The following is a 19,143-nucleotide window of genomic DNA, read 5'->3' on the forward strand; positions in this document are numbered from 1 at the left end:
ATAGGATGGCCTTGACTAGAATACAGTATATACAGTACATATGAAATGTGTAAAACAGTATGTAAACATTATTAAAGTGAGCAGTATTCCATGTCTATGTACATAGAGCAGCAACCTCTAAGGTGTAGGGCTGAGTAACTGGGTGGTAGCCTGCTAGTGACAGTGACTAAGTTCAGGGCAGGGTACTGGGTGGGTGCCGGCTCGTGATGGCTATTTAACAGTCTGATGGCCTTGAGATAGAAGCTGTTTTTCATTCTCTCGGTCCCAGCTTTGATGCACCTGTACTGAACTCGCTGGATGATAGCGGGGCGAACAGGCCGTGGCTCGGGTGGCTGAGGTCCTTGATGGTCTTCTTGGCCTTCCTGTTACACCGGGTGCTGTAGATGTCCTGAAGGTCAGGCAGTGTACTCCCGGTGATGCGTTGGGCTGACCGCACCACCCTCTGGAGAGCCCTGTGGTTGCGGGCGGTGCAGATTGTCAGTGATGTGTACCCCGAGGAACTTGAAGCTTTTCACCTTCTCCAATGCGGTCCCATCGATGTGGATGGTGGCGTGCTCCTTCTGCTGTCTGCTGAAGTCCATGATCAGCTCCTTTGTGTTGTTGATGTTGTAGAAGCTAAGCAGGGTTGGTCCTGAATGGGAGACCAGATGCTGCATGAAGTGGTGTTGGAGGATACACAATAGGATACACTCTTTCCTTTGTCTAAAAAAATATCCCAATGCCCCAGGTCAGTGATTGGTGACATTGCCCTGTGTAGGGTGCCGTCTTTCGGGTTGGGACGTTAAACTGGTGTCCTGACTCTCTGTGGTTGCTAAATTCCCCTCTTTAGCCCTAGTACTATCATGGCCACTTAATCATCGCAGCTTTCAATTGGCTCATTCATCCCCACTCCTCTCCCCTGTTACTATACCCCAGGTTGTTGCTGTGAATGAGAATGTGTTCTCAGTCAACTTAACTGATAAAATAAACAACAATAAATAAAAGAGTTCATGCCCTGATTAATTTAGGTTGTTTTGAGGGCAAATGGGGGAATAAACTCAATATTAGGAAGGTGTTCCTAATGTTTGGTATATTCAGTGTATTTCTGTGCATAGGACACACCACGCAAAATGTATAGCACAACTCCTCCTTGTCGATAGAGGGCGTTATAGAGTAAAAAAAAAAAGCAGCACCCGGAACATTTGAGTCAAGGCGCATCATCACCATAAAGGAAGTGCAATGTTTGGTTATGTGCTTTGACAGTTTTTGCTAGGTGTCATGTGACAAAGAAGACATCTTTCGTTTTGTAGTGTTTATTTTATATTAACTCCGATATGCTCCTGCGTCTTCGGTGAATGACTGAAGAGATATGGATTGCAAAGTAGAACCATGGTGATAATCAATTCAGTACTGAAACTCTTGCAGCGACAGACCTACACCTGTCTGTCCCATCGCTATGGACTGTACCTCTGCTTTGGAGGGATAGTCCTCATGATCGTCTCTGCCTTCCAGTTTGGAGAAGTAAGTAGCTTAGCTAGCTAACAAGCTAACCCTTGTCAAACGCAATGATGTGTGTGTGTGTGTGTGTGTGTGTGTGTGTGTGTGTGTGTGTGTGTGTGTGTGTGTGTGTGTGTGTGTGTGTGTGTGTGATACACCATGTGTGTGTGTGTGTGATGTTACACTGTGTGTGTGTGTGTGATGTTACACTGTGTGTGTGTGTGTGATGTTACACTATGTGTGTGTGTGTGATGTTACACTATGTGTGTGATGTTACACTATGTGTGTGTGTGTGATGTTACACTATGTGTGTGTGTGTGATGTTACACTATGTGTGTGTGTGTGATGTTACACTATGTGGTGTGTGTGTGTGATGTTACACTATGTGGTGTGTGTGTGTGTGATGTTACACTATGTGTGTGTGTGTGTGATGTTACACTATGTGTGTGTGTGTGATGTTACACTATGTGTGTGTGTGTGATGTTACACTATGTGTGTGTGTGTGATGTTACACTATGTGTGTGTGTGTGTGTGTGTGTGTGTGTGTGTGATGTTACACTATGTGTGTGTGTGTGATGTTACACTATGTGTGTGTGTGTGATGTTACACTATGTGTGTGTGTGTGTGATGTTACACTATGTGTGTGTGTGTGTGATGTTACACTATGTGTGTGTGTGTGTGATGTTACACTATGTGTGTGTGTGTGTGATGTTACACTATGTGTGTGTGTGTGTGATGTTACACTATGTGTGTGTGTGTGTGTGATGTTACACTATGTGGTGTGTGTGTGTGTGTGTGATGTTACACTATGTGGTGTGTGTGTGTGTGTGTGATGTTACACTATGTGAAGTGTGTGTGTGTGATGTTACACTATGTGAAGTGTGTGTGTGTGATGTTACACTATGTGAAGTGTGTGTGTGTGATGTTACACTATGTGAAGTGTGTGTGTGTGATGTTACACTATGTGAAGTGTGTGTGTGTGTGTGTGATGTTACACTATGTGAAGTGTGTGTGTGTGTGATGTTACACTATGTGAAGTGTGTGTGTGTGTGATGTTACACTATGTGAAGTGTGTGTGTGTGTGATGTTACACTATGTGAAGTGTGTGTGTGTGTGATGTTACACTATGTGAAGTGTGTGTGTGTGTGATGTTACACTATGTGAAGTGTGTGTGTGTGATGTTACACTATGTGAAGTGTGTGTGTGATGTTACACTATGTGAAGTGTGTGTGTGTGATGTTACACTAAGTGAAGTAAGTGTGTGTGTGTGTGATACACTAAGTGAAGTAAGGCACGGCCTGTTCTGGCTGGTTATGTTGAAGTATACAATACATTCAGTGGTTAATAATATCATCCCCCTCTCTGTGTGTAGGTGGTGGTAGAGTGGAGTAGGGATCAGTACCATGTACTGTTTGACTCATATAGAGACAATGTAGCTGGGAAATCATTCCAGACTCGGTGAGTAAGCCTCTCTGCCCAAGTGCTATCCACTACAGGGATAACCAGTGTTGCACTGTCTCAATTCACTACTCCATATCCTTCCTTTTGTCTATTTACTGATTTGAAACTGATGTGTATCTTCTCTATGGTGTTGTGCCACTGTAGGCTGTGCCTGCCCATGCCCATAGATGTGGTGTACACCTGGGTGAATGGCACGGACACAGACCTGATGAAGCAGCTACGTGGTGTGAGAGAGCAGCTGGAGGAAGAGCAGAGAACACTGAGGTACTGCACATGGTCACAGAGACTTCAGTTGCACGTCACACACGTTAGGCTACACAAATAGTATTAGGTGATTGCACGCTGAACATATTTGTTTTGGTAAAGGGCTGACGGAGAGAGGGTTACTGTGGTCCGCTGAATGTTATTAGCACCTAAAGCAAGCGGGTACTTATTCACATTACATGATTGAATCGTTCCCATTCATCCTGTTGTGTAGACTAGGGGACCAAATATGTAGTGTACTAATATTGCCAGAGGGAGATTCTGTTAGCTCAAAGGTCGATTTCCAATCACAATACTAGAACATTCCCCAACAAAACATTCCATGTGTTAACGGGATCAGTGCGTTGACTTTCTGGACTGTTTCTCACCATAGGGAACGGCTGGGGAAGAATGCAAGTGATCCGACTGAATTGCCAAAGGACAGGTGAGTGACTGTGGTTTTCACACACTCTTTACATCTCTAGCTCAATATGGATGCTTCCAAACTCTAAGAGCAGGGAGCTGATGATGAACCATCTTATTGAGACAAAAACTACGGTCGTCTAAGATCAAGGGTTTTTGACATCATTGCTGGTATTTCCTGTTTCTCTCTCAACTGAGTGTTTGTGAGAACGGGTCTCGGTGTTGTCGACCAATCTGCAACAACAGGTGGCTTATGACCACAGACATTAAGGCGTGAGATGCAACCACAGCACAAAGGAAGCCTTGTGCAAGTGGTACAAACTACAGCGAGACAGAGCAGGGTTTTGCACTAGCCATAGTGGTTTGGTGGAAGTAGTGATGTTGGCCTGGAATTGTGGACACCATCTTGATGTTTTGTGACCTTTTTTTCTTTCTCTTTATACGTCTGTGTTTCTGTTTGCAGTGTGAAGCCAGAATGTCTGCTGTCCCATTGTATCACAGCGCCCATGCTAGCCCTGGACCCGGCTCTGCCTGCCAACGTCACTCTGAAGGAGTTGCCTTCGCTCTCGCCCTCCTTCTCCGCCGCCAAGCTGCTGCTGCAGGTGGCCAAGCCCCTCCACCCCTCCACCACAGTGTCTGTGGTCATCTTTCACTCTCAGGCTGATGGTAAAGAGTCATTGAAACTAACACTCCCAACGGGCACTCTACACACATGCTATTTCAGTTCACAGTTCTGCTACCCACTCAGTACGAGAACACCAATCATGTCATCACAGCAAAATCTCTCGCTCTTTCTCTATGGCTCTGTCTGTATGGCTCTCTCTTATTCTCCCTCCCATAGCGGACAAGGCCTACACAGACGCACCCCGTGAGGCCCTGAAGCGCTCTGTCTCTAGATGTTACCTGGTGAGTTACCTGACTCTCTATGCTATTAGAAGTTCTATTGCACCAGACACAATCAACACTTCCTAGTCCTTTCTGATTCCAGCACAATTATATGATTGAGCATTTACCCCAGTTGGATACACTGGTCCTTAAGGATGAATAAGCAATGGACACAGTCATATGGTAACAATAAGCTATTGTCCTGTTGTTCCTCCTGTAGACAACAGATAAGGAAGCACCAGGTCTGGTCCGCATGCAGAGCCTGGCCTACCTCAGTGGCTTCCCAGCATCCTTCAAGGAGACAGAGCAGCTCCGAGTCAAACTGCCATCTGTTGTCACTGGCAAGATCAAACAGGTAAGACTAACCTAGATGGAAAAAGGAAAACAAATGACATAATCTATCAGGAAAACACAGTGCTAAGTCAAATACTGTATTATTTTAGACGGGGTGATGTATCTGTTATTTCACTAGAGGGCAGTGTTTCACAAAATACAGTATGGCATTTTATCATATGAACACATTTGTTGTTTTCTTAACCAGGCACAGATATGCCACAACATACTTTATTTACATTTAATGACAAATGCAGATTTTTAGTAAAAAAGAATGTACAATTCCAGGATATATTAATATAAGATATAATATGTAACTACATTCATATAGCCACAAGATGTCACCCTTGCTGTACCTCAGAATCATGATTTGAAAGATAGGCTAGTCATTGCTGTGCTCCAAACGTTTGTATATCAGACAGGATCCAGACAGAATCTATTGTGTTCAAACTGAACATAGACACTGTCTGTCTGCCATAACCACAGACCTTAAACAACATAACTATACCGAATTAAATAAGCAGTAACACTTAAGCAGAAGAGGTCTCATCTATTTTAAACCGATATTATGGTCGTAAAGAGCCCTGGTTTAGGTTGGCCACGGATTGTCAATCTAATAATTTTCTCTAATCAGAGCTCTGAGATATTTCGGGAGGAGGAATGCCAGTAACAACAAACGAGATAATAACATAAAACATGATGGTTAACTACTGTAAAAAAAAAAAAAAAAAGACTACTGTAGTTCTGTCTCACCACAGGCATAGTTAGACTATATCCATACAAAGCTACACTGAGTGTACAAAACATTAGGAACACCTTCCAAATGTTGAGTTGCACCTCCCTTTGCCCTCAGAACAGCCTATCAGTTGGGGGCATGGACTCGACATGGACTCAACAGTGCTTCCCACAGTTGTCAAGTTGACTGGATGTTCTTTGGGTGGTGAACTATTGCTGATACACACAGGAAACTGTTGAGCGTGAAACACCCAGCAGCATTGCAGTTCTTGACACTCTCAAACTGGTGAGCCTGGCACCTACTACCATACCCTGTTCAAAGGCACTTAAATCTTTGGTTGAGACAAGTCAATGTCTCATTTGCCCATAGCCTTAAAAATCCATCTTTAACCGGTCTTCTCCCCTTCATCTACACTGATTGAAGTGGATTTAACGAGTGACATCAATAAGGGATCATAGCTTTCACCTGGATTCACTTGGTCAGCCTGTCATGGAAAGAGCAGATGTTCCTAATGTTTTGTCTACTCAGTGTATATCATATATATGGAATTAAACAGCCTAATGCACATCAGAAATGGTCACTCTGGTGTTGCTGGGACAATAATAATCACTATGAATAAAAAAGGTCTTTGTCAACCTACACTACAACAGAAAGTGTCTGTGATCTGCAGACTCCTACAGTGAGCTCTCCTTATCCACCCCCTACTGCCTCTCTCCTTCTCTCTTCTCTTTCTCTGTCTCTCTCTGTCTCGCCGGGGGTCATGTGACAACAGAAGGGGATTAGGGTGAAACCCTATCTTGGGGAGCGGCCAAGGGGGTTAACATTAGAACAACTGTTTTGGGTGGCGTGGTGACAGGCAGCACACTGAAAGGTCACCAGGATTTTACTGACCTTTCCTTCTCTATCCCCCTCTGTTTCCTCTTTCTATTCCACCCACTCACTCCTTCTGTCTCACATAGACCTTTCTACAGCCCTCACAGGTGAGGTAGCCTTTATAAGCAGAGTGTATGGGGACAGGAGGTTCAGGAAGGCTGGGTGGGTGGGGGGGGGGGTCCATCCGTCTGTCAGTAGCACAATGCAGGGATCCAGTTTCAGTGGTCTTCCTGGTGCTGTCGGGCCGATTCTGTGAAGCGGGATGAGCAGAATGCAGAGAGACTGTGGGGGAGAGAGGGATGGGCAGAATGCAGAGAGACTGTGGGGGAGAGAGGCATGGGCAGAATGTAGAGAGACGGAGGGGGAGAGAGGGATGGGCAGAATGCAGAGAGACTGTGGGGGAGAGAGGGATGGGCAGAATGCAGAGAGACTGTGGGGGAGAGAGGGATGGGCAGAATGCAGAGAGACTGTGGGGGAGAGAGGGATGGGCAGAATGCAGAGAGACTGTGGGGGAGAGAGGGATGGGCAGAATGCAGAGAGACTGTGGGGGAGAGAGGGATGGGCAGAATGCAGAGAGACTGTGGGGGAGAGAGGGATGGGCAGAATGCAGAGAGACTGGGGGAGAGAGGGATGGGCAGAATGCAGAGAGTCGGAGGGGGAGAGAGGGATGGGCAGAATGCAGAGAGACGGAGGGGGAGAGAGGGATGGGCAGAATGCAGAGAGACGGAGGGGGAGAGAGGGATGGGCAGAATGCAGAGAGACGGAGGGGGAGAGAGGGATGGGCAGGGTGGTGGTGCTGAGAGATGGACTGTATTTATAGACGGTGTTAAACTGAGTGCGATGGTGATGAAAGCTGCCCCACGACCCCCATCTGCTCACACTGTCGCCTAGAAAATACTGCCCTCCGTTTGTCTGCTCCTCTAACTGGCATGTTGCCTTCCACACGTGTTGTGTGTTATTCATTTATAGCTAACTTGTATAGGATAGCCTGTGGTTTATGTACTCGAGGTTAGAATGTGCAGCTAGTGTGTCTGTAGAGAATAGATGAAAATAGTAAATAAATCGAAGCCGTAAAGTACAGCTACATTCAAAGCCATGATAGTCAGAATCTGAGTACTACTGAGTACACAGTAGTACTATTTTGGTGGGAAATCCTTATATTTTTGTTTATTTATATCCTTTTTAGGTCTTTCAGATTCTGTATTGAACAGAAAGATGGAGAGAGATTGCATCAAAGGGCAGTAGACTGGGCTCAAACCCTGTGCTGTTGTGGGAGGCGTGTGCCAGGAGCTGCGGCATTATCGCTAGACCAGCCAGGCCACAGGGAATCCATAGACGCATCATTTCCCTGTTCACCTCACTGGCCTTCATCATATGACTGGAATGACCCCCTGGTTATATTTTAGGCCAGTTCTTCCCGACTGGTGTCCTCCAAAATATTATATCATTTTATAAAGAATTTATTGTTGGACAGAAAATACTGTTAAAACACCAGGAAAGGAACTCCAAGTGTTTTTTAATTTGGGGAAACTTGTTCCCAAGTATTCCCACGCATAATAGAGACACGTGATCGTATACAAACGTAAGCAAGGTTTATAATGATGTTTTAGTCAAATATAACATCTGTTTGGGCTCCTTACGGTCTATTTGCAGTCTATAAATGATTTGTAATTATGTTTTGGCCCGCCAGCCATCCTCCCAAGAACAAAATCAGCTGAATCTAGTTGATGATCACTGCTGTAGAGTCTGAGACCCGGAGAGGTGATGGATCGATGATCGTATGACATCATGAAGCCTACCTCCTCACTCAACACTACTGTGACGTCTTGCTCGGACTCTTTTTAGTTGTGTGACAATATTTACCATGTGTTCGCGCACATGGTAAAATATTTACTAGGCTCTGGTGTGTGTTAGACTCTTGTGACACACACAAGATTTGGTTTGGGCTACCCAGATGAGGTATATTTAGGCTTCAGCTTTTTCCTTCCAGAGCATGTGGTTCAAGGTTTTACTGTATTTGTGGTTTGCACGTATACTGACTAATGACGTTTTTAAACCGTAATGAAATAGTTTAAAATGTCAGGAGTAGGAAAAACAGCTGATGTTTGGATCCTCCTGTCACTATTGACATTGGCTCATGATAACGGGTATGACATGACCTTAAATACTTCAACTAAACGCCTGCGTCTTTTGACGGGCTGCTGACGGGCAGATGTGGACGAGAATGTTGATGTTACTGCCAATAGCCAATGCCTTTCCGAGTAAAGCTATATAAAGCCATGTTTACTATTGTCTTTGTGTTACCGTGACATGGAGGCGTGTGCGTGTGTGTGTGCACTTGTACAGACACACGGAGCTGTGTGTTAACAGCTCCTATAAAAGGGGCTAATAAAAATGGAAATGTGATCTCCAGTTGGCTGTCCCTGCCTCCTCTTAGGGATTTATATAACAACAGGAACAGAGAAAAAGCATGTCAATGGCTGAGAGGGAGACATGCAGCAGTAAGGTGTTTGGGTTCTGGCTCAGTGGTTTGTGGGCTGCCTGGAAGGCTAGGGACTAAGGAGATGAGGGAGTCGGGATCGATGGTCGTGAGAGGCAACTACTGAGATGACACATGCAAGGATACGGAGTCAAGCCTTCCATTCCAACCCTGAGATCAATACCAGCTCCCCCACACAGAGATGACATCACAGAACTTTCCAAGCCCCCCCCCCCCCTCCCTGCCACACACGCACACTCCCTCACACTCACTCTCGTTCCCATATCCACACAGGCATGATATTGTTTAGTACCTCTTGAAGGGTACAGTGGTTGGTGGCGACGAGTTCTCTGCTTGGACGTGGTCCATCCTTTAAACTGGCCACGGGTCAGAAGTTATAGGTCAACATCAAAATCAAATGGCTTTGAACCTGGCTCACGTTCAGCCTAGTAGTCTGTGTATGCACCCGTCATGTGGTGGCTTTGTTTGTCATCTCTCTAACCAAAGTCACAATAATGGATTTTAGGCAGCGCTTCATATAACCTTTGACATGGCCACTACGTCTAAAGTGGTTCATAAAAATATATCTGGCTTGATGTCTGTCTTGTTGTGGAGGTTGTGTCCTTGGCTCCAAATAAAGGCTGTGATATTTGCGTTGTTTTCTCATGGCGCTGCTATGCTGAGTAGCATCTGCTGTCTCTGTTGCCACACTGACATGTCAGAGTTTCTGTCTCGCTCTCTCTCTCTCTCTCTCCCTCCCCCTCTCCCATAGTTCCAGCTGTATACGGAGGCCAGTATCGCCCTGCTCCATCTGAACAGCCCTCAGGACTTTACTGACCTGACCCAGCAGGCCAAAAAGAACCTGACCCTGGACGGGAAAGAGCTGACCATCAGCGCTGCTTATCTTTTCTGGGACCTGACTGCCATCACACAGGTAGGACCTCACTCTGTCCCGTCACTCACTCTATATCAGGGAAGATCAACAGTGTATGTCAAGGTGAAGAGGAGCTCTAACTCTTGTTTAATGCAGTTGCACTGTTCATTCAGGGTATAGTAGGTATCACTGAGTGAAACTAAACTGCTGGACTGAGAACTTCCATTGTTTTCTACCTATTCGACCGTGAGGATAAAATACAATGACATGTAGTGCAAACATTTTGGATTGGTCTCTTTTCAGAGCACGGTGAAAGCATGTCTCAGACCCCTCTGCTCTGCTCTCTGCCCCCCCCCTAGTCCAAGCAGGACGAGGACGTCTCGGCTAGTCGCTTCGAGGACAACGAGGAACTGCGCTATTCGTTGCGCTCAGTGGAGAGACACGCCCCCTGGGTGCGGCACATCTTCATCGTGACCAATGGGCAGATCCCCTCCTGGCTGAACCTGGACAACCCCCGCGTCACCGTGGTAACACACCAGGTACACCTGAGGCCTACACTACTACTCTCACAGATATGATTGTTGACAATAACAGAAAATAAGGGATGTTGTGACCGGAGCAGGAAGAATTCTGGGCCTGTAGTTAAGAAAAAAAATCCAGGTTGCCATATGATTGTCTCTCCTGTGTAGGATGTCTTCCAGAACCACACTCACCTGCCCACCTTCAGTTCCCCTGCCATTGAGACCCACATCCACCGAATCCCAGGCCTGTCTCAGAAGTTCATCTACCTCAACGACGACGTCATGTTCGGGAAGGACGTGTGGCCTGATGACTTCTTCAGTCACTCCAAAGGACAGAAGGTCCGGGTCTAGACTTCAAGTGTTACTAGATACATGGTCTTGAATTTAGCTCACTTGCTCAAGTTTGTGCTAATGTAGACTCTTGATCATTTCATCTAAATAGCTCGCTGGCATGAGATTGGGTTAGTTCTGTTATTTTGTATATTGTAATATTGTCTTAACATCCCTACTGTACCTCGCCTGTCCTCTCTACCTACAGGTGTACCTCACCTGGCCGGTCCCTAACTGTGCTGAAGGTTGTCCAGGCTCCTGGATCAAAGATGGCTACTGTGACAAGGCCTGCAACAACTCCGCCTGTGACTGGGATGGTGGCGACTGCCTGGGTGACGATCTCTCCTTTATCCCTCCCTGTACCAGTCTGCCTCTTCTCCTTCTTCCCTTCTCTCCTCCGTCACAACTCGTCGTTCACTGAGCTTTCTATTCTTCCTCTTCTCCATCCCACCACACAGGAGCTGGGGGCAGCCGGTTTGGGACCGCTGTGGGCGGAGTGGGTAATCAGCCCTGGCAGTTTGCCGGAGGTCTAGGTGGCATCGGGGGCGTGTCCAGCTGTAACCAAGGCTGTGCCAACTCCTGGCTGGCAGACAAGTTCTGCGACCAGGCCTGCAACGTGCTCTCCTGTGGCTTCGACGTGGGCGACTGTGGACAAGGTGAGTGTGATCTGAAGTAGGCCCAGGAGTTTTTCTTAATCACCTGACCTCAAACTCTGTGCTTTATTTATAGCAAAGATATTGATGACTAACCCAAGATGCGTTATGTGCCATTTACAATGGGAGAAAATAAGCACAGTGGGCAGAACAAGCGAAGAGATGGGCAGTGCCAAGCATGAGCTAGCCAGATCCTATTTGCGCGTTTTAACATGCATTTACATAGTTTTTGTGAGGGAACGCCTATTCCTTGAAGTGCGCATATACAATAACTCAATTCGCTCTTGCACTCCTTTTAAACAACGTAATAAAAAAAAACATTGGCACAGTGTCAAGTCTACAAAACCTATTGCAATTTGTTCCTAACAGATTCTACTTTTGTGAAGAGAAGACTCTAAGATCTAATTTTTCATTGATGAGAAAATGTGCAGAAGTGTTTTTCCTGATCTGGTCACGTTAGCTCATCCAGTGAGGTGGAAGAGCAGTGATAATCATGCTGTGTGTGTGTGTGTGTTGTAGATTACTTTAACCAGCTCTACAGCATCACCCTGCTGAAGAACAAGACCTTGTACACCCTACCGGTGGGTGAGACCAGGCCATACTTCAGCTTTGCAGGCGTGGCTCGCCGGGTGACCGAGGCCCAGGTCAGCGACAACCTGGCCGTGCGCCATACCTCGGTGGCCAACAAGTGGAAGACGGTCCACCTGCTCCTCCACTCGGGCCACAATGCCTCGCTGGTCCACTACAACCTCACTGTCCAAGGGGATGATGACAAGGAGTTCTCCCTGACCTTCAGCGTGGCTGTGGACACCCGCCAGCTCCCCCAGACCAACGTGTCCGTGTCAGACCCAGTCCGCAAAGATGGATCCAAAGAGGCCAAGCCCACCACCGCCACCGCAGAGCCTGAGGTCCCTTTCGAGGATGTCCCTCTGGAGAAACAAGGTCCCCGAGTCCTGAAGATGCCACCTGGGGAAAATGAGGTGATTGTGGATGTGCCTGCGCTAAATGTGTCCCTGCTACCGGCGGCCTTGCAGAGTGAGCTTCAGAGGCTGCAAGGAAAACTCCTGTTGGGTGACATCACTATGAAAGGTTATAACCTCACCAAGGCTATAATGCTAGGGCCGTACAAGGCTCTGGCCAATCGGGGCCCCAGGTTAACACCAGCTGACCAGATCAAACCCCAGGACAACCCTTTTAAAGACCTAGTAGGACATGTGGTGAGGAGAGAGGCAGACACACCACAGCTAGTGGAGGCTAACCCAGTAGCACAACACAATCCAGAAAGAAACGGAGCAGAGAAGACCAAAGGGCCAGAGGGAACCGAGGCACCAGAGGAGGTGCCCAAGTCGAGCATCGTTGGTGAGAAAGAGAAACAGAAAGCACAAAAGACTCCAGCAACCCCCATCCCAGTTCTAGTGGATGGGGAGTTTCCGAAAGCCGCTAAAGCCCAGGACACCACCCCCACAGAGAAACCTCCACCGTCCTCCAAGCTGCTGAGCACCCTGGTGGGCAGCATGTCCAAAGCCAAGGGCTCAGAGGGCCAATCGCAGCAGGCAGTGGCCGAGAAGGGACCGAAGGAAGGAGCAGAGGGCGCCCGGGGGGTTCCTGTGGGCAGGAAGCTGCACCATTACACCTCCTCAGACAGAGGCTTCCTGCCCTGGGAGAGACGGAAGTACTTCCAGGACCTGCTGGAGGTGAGCTGGGGTTGGGTTGTAATAATGTCACAAGGTCAGTCAGGAAAAATCCTGGCTCTTGAGATGAAGAACATAGAATCGAGAACAACCGTGCATTGGATTGAATCGCAAACACTTTACTCAGAAACGGTTTAACTTTTAATGTTCCAAATGTAAATGGGAATCTGAATGTTATCTGAATTTGATCAGAATGTTAATTGTGTATTCTCTTATTGCTTTCTGGCTCTTTCTATGGCTGCTATAGGAGGAGGAGCGTCTGGAGGGAGAGCTGGCGTACCAGGCAGACAGCGCCGCCGCTGGCCGGAAGCTGCAGGACACCTTCGCCGACTCCCTCCGCTACGTCAACAAGCTGCTCAACGGCCAGTTTGGCTTCACCTCCCGCAAGGTCCCCGCCCACATGCCCCACATGATCGACAGGCTCATCATGCAGGAGCTCCAGGACATGTGAGTAACAGGAAATACTGGGTTAGTAATATACAAGACCGAAGTAGCTGTTGTGAGTGCTTGTCTAACAGGAGCACTCATTTGTTTACCTCGTTATAGTTAATTCGTTTTTAAAAATTTTACTAGGCAAGTCAGTTAAGAACAAATACTTATTTTCAATGACGGCCTAGGAACAGTGGGTTAACTGCCTTGTTCAGGGGCAGAACGACAGATTTTTACCTTGTCAGCTCGGGGATTCGATGTTGCAAACGCTCTAACCACTAGGCTACCTGCCGTTGCTGAACAAACTGATATGTGAATGTCTCCACCCATCAGATTCCCACAGGCGTTTGACCTGACGTCGTCTCACCGCGTGCGTCACCCGGAGGACATGCAGTTTTCATTCTCCTACTTCTACTTCCTGATGTCGGCCCTGCAGCCGCTCAACGTTTCGCAGGTGTTCGACGAGATCGACACGGACCACTCCGGCGTTCTCTCTGACCGCGAGATCCGAACGCTGGCCACTCGCATCCATGAGCTCCCCCTCAATCTACAGGTCAGTAGAGAAGTCTGGGTGTAGAAGATCAGGTCCCCGCGTGTCCATGTTGTCTATCATCGAAGGCCAAAGTGATCATAGATCGGCACGTCTACTCTGAGACACTTTATGAATACCGACCTTGGTTTACTCCTGATTAAAAGCTGATCTCAAACCAGTGGTACAGTGAGGTTAATGTGTTAGCGTGTGGCGTGTTGCAGGATCTGACAGGTCTGGAGCAGCTGCTGATCAACTGTTCTAAGACGCTGCCAACCAACCTGACCCAGCTACATATCGTTAGCCCTACACAGGAGGCATACTACGAAGCCAGCATGGTGACTACTCTACATTGCCTCTATGCTGTGGCCCAACAACATTTATAAGCTGTAGTAGACTTGAGGTGCAGAGACTGATTCGTGTGTTTGAATCCACAGCCTCCCGTCACTAAAGGTCTGGTGGTCCACTGTAAAGCCGTCACAGAGCGCATCCACAAGGCCTTCAAAGACCAGAACAAGTACAAGTAAGTCCTGTTCTAAAAAATTATAAAATAAAAAAAATCTATGTCAAATGTGTGTAACAACAAATGAAAATGCTGTAAAAACATTTATTTTTGTCCTCTGAAGAGGGGGTGGTTGGGTCTTTAAAAAAAAAAAAAAAGATTTTAAAAAATCCTGTTCTCTACCATCATCCACGGTCCTTAATCTATATATATCACCCATCCTACATTTTCTCTGAATATCCTGACCCTATTTAAGATCACAGTAAACATGGAAACCTCTCCTTTGACAGGTTTGAGATAATGGGCGAGGAGGAGATCGCCTTTAAGATGGTGCGGACCAACGTGTCCCATGTGGTGGGCCAGCTGGATGACATCAGGAAGAACCCCAGGTGAGGTTAGAGAGTTGGGCCAGTAACCGAAAGATCACTGGTTTGAACACCGGAGCGGCTGAGGTGAAAGATCTGTCCAGGGGCGCTGTACAATAGTGACCCTGGCCTTGACACCACTCCCTACCGGTGTCTCGGGGAGTTGGGATATGAAAGACACATTTCCATTACACACTTGTGTGTAACAGAACAAAGATGAGCACCCCCCCCCTCCAATTTTTAGCATTACCTCTGTACTTTCTGTAGGTGTCCAGCCTAGTGCCTGCCTAATTAATATGTACTACTACTTCCTGTTTTATTGTTATACTACCTTTTCATATGACCATTTGACCATGATGTTGTTGATTATGATTTGACCACATCACTGTGTTTCTTCACAGGAAGTTCATATGTCTAAATGACAACATTGACCACAGCCATAAGGACGCAGGGACTGTTAAGGCGGTGCTGAGGGACTTCTATGAGTCCATGTTCCCCCTGACCTCCCAGTTTGAGCTGCCCAGAGAATACCGCAACCGCTTCCTCCACATGGGAGAGCTCCAGGAATGGTAGGACTGGGGTGGTTTATACTAGACAGAGGGGGATGGTAGGACTGGGGTGGTTTATACTAGACAGAGGGGAATGGTAGGACTGGGGTGGTTTATACTAGACAGAGGGGAATGGTAGGACTGGGGTGGTTTATACTAGACAGAGGGGAATGGTAGGACTGGGGTGGTTTATATATATATATATATATATATATATATATATATATATATATATATATATGAGAGAGAGAGATTATCAGTTGAATATGTGATCTGCATTTAGTTACATTCTTTTGTCATTATACCATTAATTGGTGGCAGTGCAGAAGCACAATGTGCACACAGTACAAGATGCCTGTACAGATACTTTTGTCAATTGTAGTATCTGTCCTAAATGATAGATGGACAGATACGTTATCTTACTGTATTAGTGCCATGTGAGACAGAGGTCTCTCCCCATTTCTCCAAGAGAAGAATGAAGGATCCTAGCTGTCAGCACCTCCGAGTGCAGCACTGCCATAAATGATCGCTGGGAATCCAAGGGGGTTATAGTGGGATCCTGCTCTTATAGCACCAGGCCTGAGCTGGAGGAATCTAGCCAGATACCGAGACTTTAAAATTAGACTCGTATGAGCCACACACATGACACTCCAAGAGTCACAAGGGTGTTAGTGAAGTGACAGGCGGGTGGTAGCAGAGGTCCCCTGATGTCACATTGTCACCCCTTTACCCTGTCGCCCTCTCTTCCTCTCCCCTGGAACCACAGGCATTTCATAATGACCTTTAACCCTGTCACCCAAGCCTAAAATATTTCATAATTGAGACTGGACTCTGAATATGGCAGTCGTGACTTTCGTCGAGTTTCTGTTTTGTATTCATTGATACTTCCCAAAAACATTTCACCCTGTCAATCACTCAATCAATTGTCATACTGGAGCCTAGGATCAGAATATGAGAGTGATGACTTTCAGAGAGTTATCTGCTTTGTCATGTGTTCATTGATGGCACAAAAATAGTTTGTTTATTTTTGCTGTCTTACTGTCTCTGTCTTACAGGCGAGTATATCGGGACAAGCTGAAGTTCTGGACCCACTGTGTATTGGTGACCCTGGTGATCTTTACTGTCGTCTCCTTCTTTGCAGAGCAGGTCAGTAGGACTTTACACTGTCATGTATATTTCCGCCTCGCTAATATAAACAGCACACTTGTTGCTTGTGATTTAGCACTTAGTTAGCTCCAGGGCTCCATAGAGGGAGCTCTACAGGGGCACGTATCCCTCACTATCGGTTGAGCTTTGGAATGACTGAAATTTGCGTCACTGAAATGAGACTGAAACCTGTCCATGTTGGACTGTGAGCAGTGGATGGCTGAATGTTTTTTGTTGTTGATCATGGCACCTGTCAGATCTGAGGGGGTCGGGGTAAAGTTTCTCCTAATAAAGGTTAATCGCCAGAGTGACCGTGGAGGAATGGGCAATCCACACTGTGCACTGGGCCATTGGGACATGGAGGAATCTGAGGGAGCCGTCTTGTTTTTGTACCAAGAATCATCCCTCTCCTCAGGCTTAAGGCTCCACTCCTCCTTCCTTTTCCTTCCAGGCATCTGGTACTTTGTTTGTAAACTGCCTCTTGAAGTTGGAGAGCTGTTTACATCTCTGTGGTTTATCGGCTCAGGCCTGGACCAATAAACCACCTTCTGGTGACTTTACAGGACTTATGTTGACTCTCCCGAAATGCTTTTGCCCTGATCTGTTCAAAGGCAAGAAAAATAGAGCAAAAAGCTGCCGCTCAGAGCCACATGCTGACAGAGGAATGTCGTTTCCCTCTTTTTCCACTCGTCTTTCAGTGTTTGTGTGTTTTGTGACGCAGTCCTTTGTGGTATTTTCTTCTTCCCTCAGCTGATTCTACTGAAGCGCAAGCTGTTTCCCAGACGCAGGGTCAGCAACGATGTCAACCCAGAGCGCGTGTGAAGAACGAGGGAAAGATGTCCTAATCCTCCTCTCTGCATCCACCCTCCTACCTGTCCCCTTCCTCAACCTCTCTCCTTGAGTTCAAATTGAGGGCCATGCAGGGGTAGGTGGTGAGCGAGGAGGGCTATCCCTATATCTCGAAACGTCCTCATCTGGGATTGCATCAGCATGGCTCAAGGAGAGAGGGACTCTTGTAAACAACGTTAATCATGTGTGACGGGTAAGATGATTGATGGGCATCACCTGGCTGGGAGATGCTGGAGTGATGTCGTGCCAGTAGAAGCCAGAAACCAGACACTTCTCTTCCACCAGGGGTGCCAGAGGGACTTATCGCCCACACGCCACCAACACACCAGGCTGTGGAGAAGGACACTGACTGAGCCAACTATGTGCTAAACTGCTCCAGTCTAGTCAGTGTGGGCAGTGTGATTGATGTACTGTTAAAACCATGATCTGGAAGCGATTGGCGGGAGACACCATCTGTGGTGTGGGTTTACAGCACCTTAACCGTGAGAGCTGTAACCTTGCGACGCATTCCAGAGGTTAGGTTGGACACTATTTTATTTTTATTTTTTTAAATTGTACCTTTATTCCACAGAAGGAAAAAAGGGATCGGGGAGGGGTTAATCAGAATAACAGGAATTATGCCATTTGACCTGTTTCACCATGTCACTCCTGGTCAATGTCTACATTCAACACAAGTGCCTTATTTTAAAGAGTGGTGCCAGAAGTATTCCAGTTAGACTGTATGACCTTGTTTACCCATTGTCCCTGCTTGCCTTTTAAAAGTCTTGGTTGGATTTGGTATGCACATGTCATAAGTGATTTCTTTCAAAGGCATGGGGTTTCTGGGTGAAAAATGCCACACCGGTTGTTTTTTAAAATCGTGAATGTTTCACACAGTAGACCACGCAGCGATCAGCCATCCACACAGAATGTGTCCCTGTGGGATACTTTACGTATAGCTCTGCTAGTGTCTGAAATTCAGATCTCTTCAGCATGCTCTGTAATGTCTGTGTTGTTCAGTGAATGCGTTCCTAATGAATGCCACGGAATGTTAATTTAGCTCCACAAGTGTTCTACTACTGACCCTCAGTTCTTTTCTGATTCTATGGTCTCTCTGTTGAGCCTTCCATGCCTGAATTTGGTAGCTCTCCCCTCCGTTTACAAGCGGTGCATTGTGACATTAATTCTGATAAAATGTGAATGATTGCTAGCAGCAGTAGAACCATGATAATGTTTTGCTGCCTTACTATTACTGAATATTTGTAGTGTTGGTGTACTGTGGTATGCAGTGTGTCAGATTACACAGCCTGGTCTCAGTCTGGGACACTCATTAGTATATGTAACCAAACGTAGCAAGATCACTTAAGGCAAATATTAGGAGGGTGAGCGTATATCTAGCAACCCAAAGGTTGTGTGTTTGGATCTCAGACAATAAGAATTTTAATTAATTTGTAGCTACTTTGCTAACCCCAGCTAACGTTAGCACTAGCTACAAATGAATTACATACCATACTAAATGGAGTGCCACGGATTTATGTACAGAATACAACATGCTCTGAGACCAGGTTGAATTACAACAATGGGTGGTATGCGTCAAATTCACATTTTTTGTTTAGTCATCACTTTGGCTCATCCCAAAATCTAAAATAAACCTGACTCGCCTAGTCATGAAACTGAATTTCTTGAATGGAAAATATTTATTTATTACAATAATTTAACTTGTTAGTATAAAGATGTTTTACTTGTAGTGAACAGTACAATACCATGTGGCCTTTTCAATGCATAGTTTCAAAGTTCACCTTGAGTTCAAACCCTGAT

At 46.4% G+C, this 19,143-nt stretch overlaps 1 protein-coding gene across 1 annotated transcript; it reads left to right on the forward strand.

Annotated features, from left to right (window-relative positions):
- The first annotated feature begins 1,203 nt into the window (after window positions 1-1,203).
- LOC109896662 (N-acetylglucosamine-1-phosphate transferase subunits alpha and beta) lies at window positions 1,204-19,003 on the forward strand. The gene is made up of 21 exons (XM_031831673.1): window positions 1,204-1,500; window positions 2,849-2,934; window positions 3,082-3,201; window positions 3,575-3,625; window positions 4,067-4,269; window positions 4,445-4,509; window positions 4,709-4,843; window positions 9,682-9,843; window positions 10,143-10,322; window positions 10,473-10,643; window positions 10,843-10,966; window positions 11,093-11,290; window positions 11,807-12,981; window positions 13,226-13,425; window positions 13,741-13,960; window positions 14,161-14,274; window positions 14,374-14,459; window positions 14,729-14,827; window positions 15,205-15,372; window positions 16,407-16,497; window positions 17,248-19,003. Exons 1-21 carry the CDS (start codon window positions 1,369-1,371, stop codon window positions 17,317-17,319), a joined length of 3,852 nt encoding a protein of 1,283 aa, XP_031687533.1. The 5' UTR covers window positions 1,204-1,368; the 3' UTR covers window positions 17,320-19,003.
- Window positions 19,004-19,143: the final 140 nt, after the last annotated feature.

The sequence above is a fragment of the Oncorhynchus kisutch genome, linkage group LG9 (assembly GCF_002021735.2).
Source record: "Oncorhynchus kisutch isolate 150728-3 linkage group LG9, Okis_V2, whole genome shotgun sequence".
Classification (NCBI taxonomy): Eukaryota; Metazoa; Chordata; class Actinopteri; order Salmoniformes; family Salmonidae; genus Oncorhynchus; species Oncorhynchus kisutch.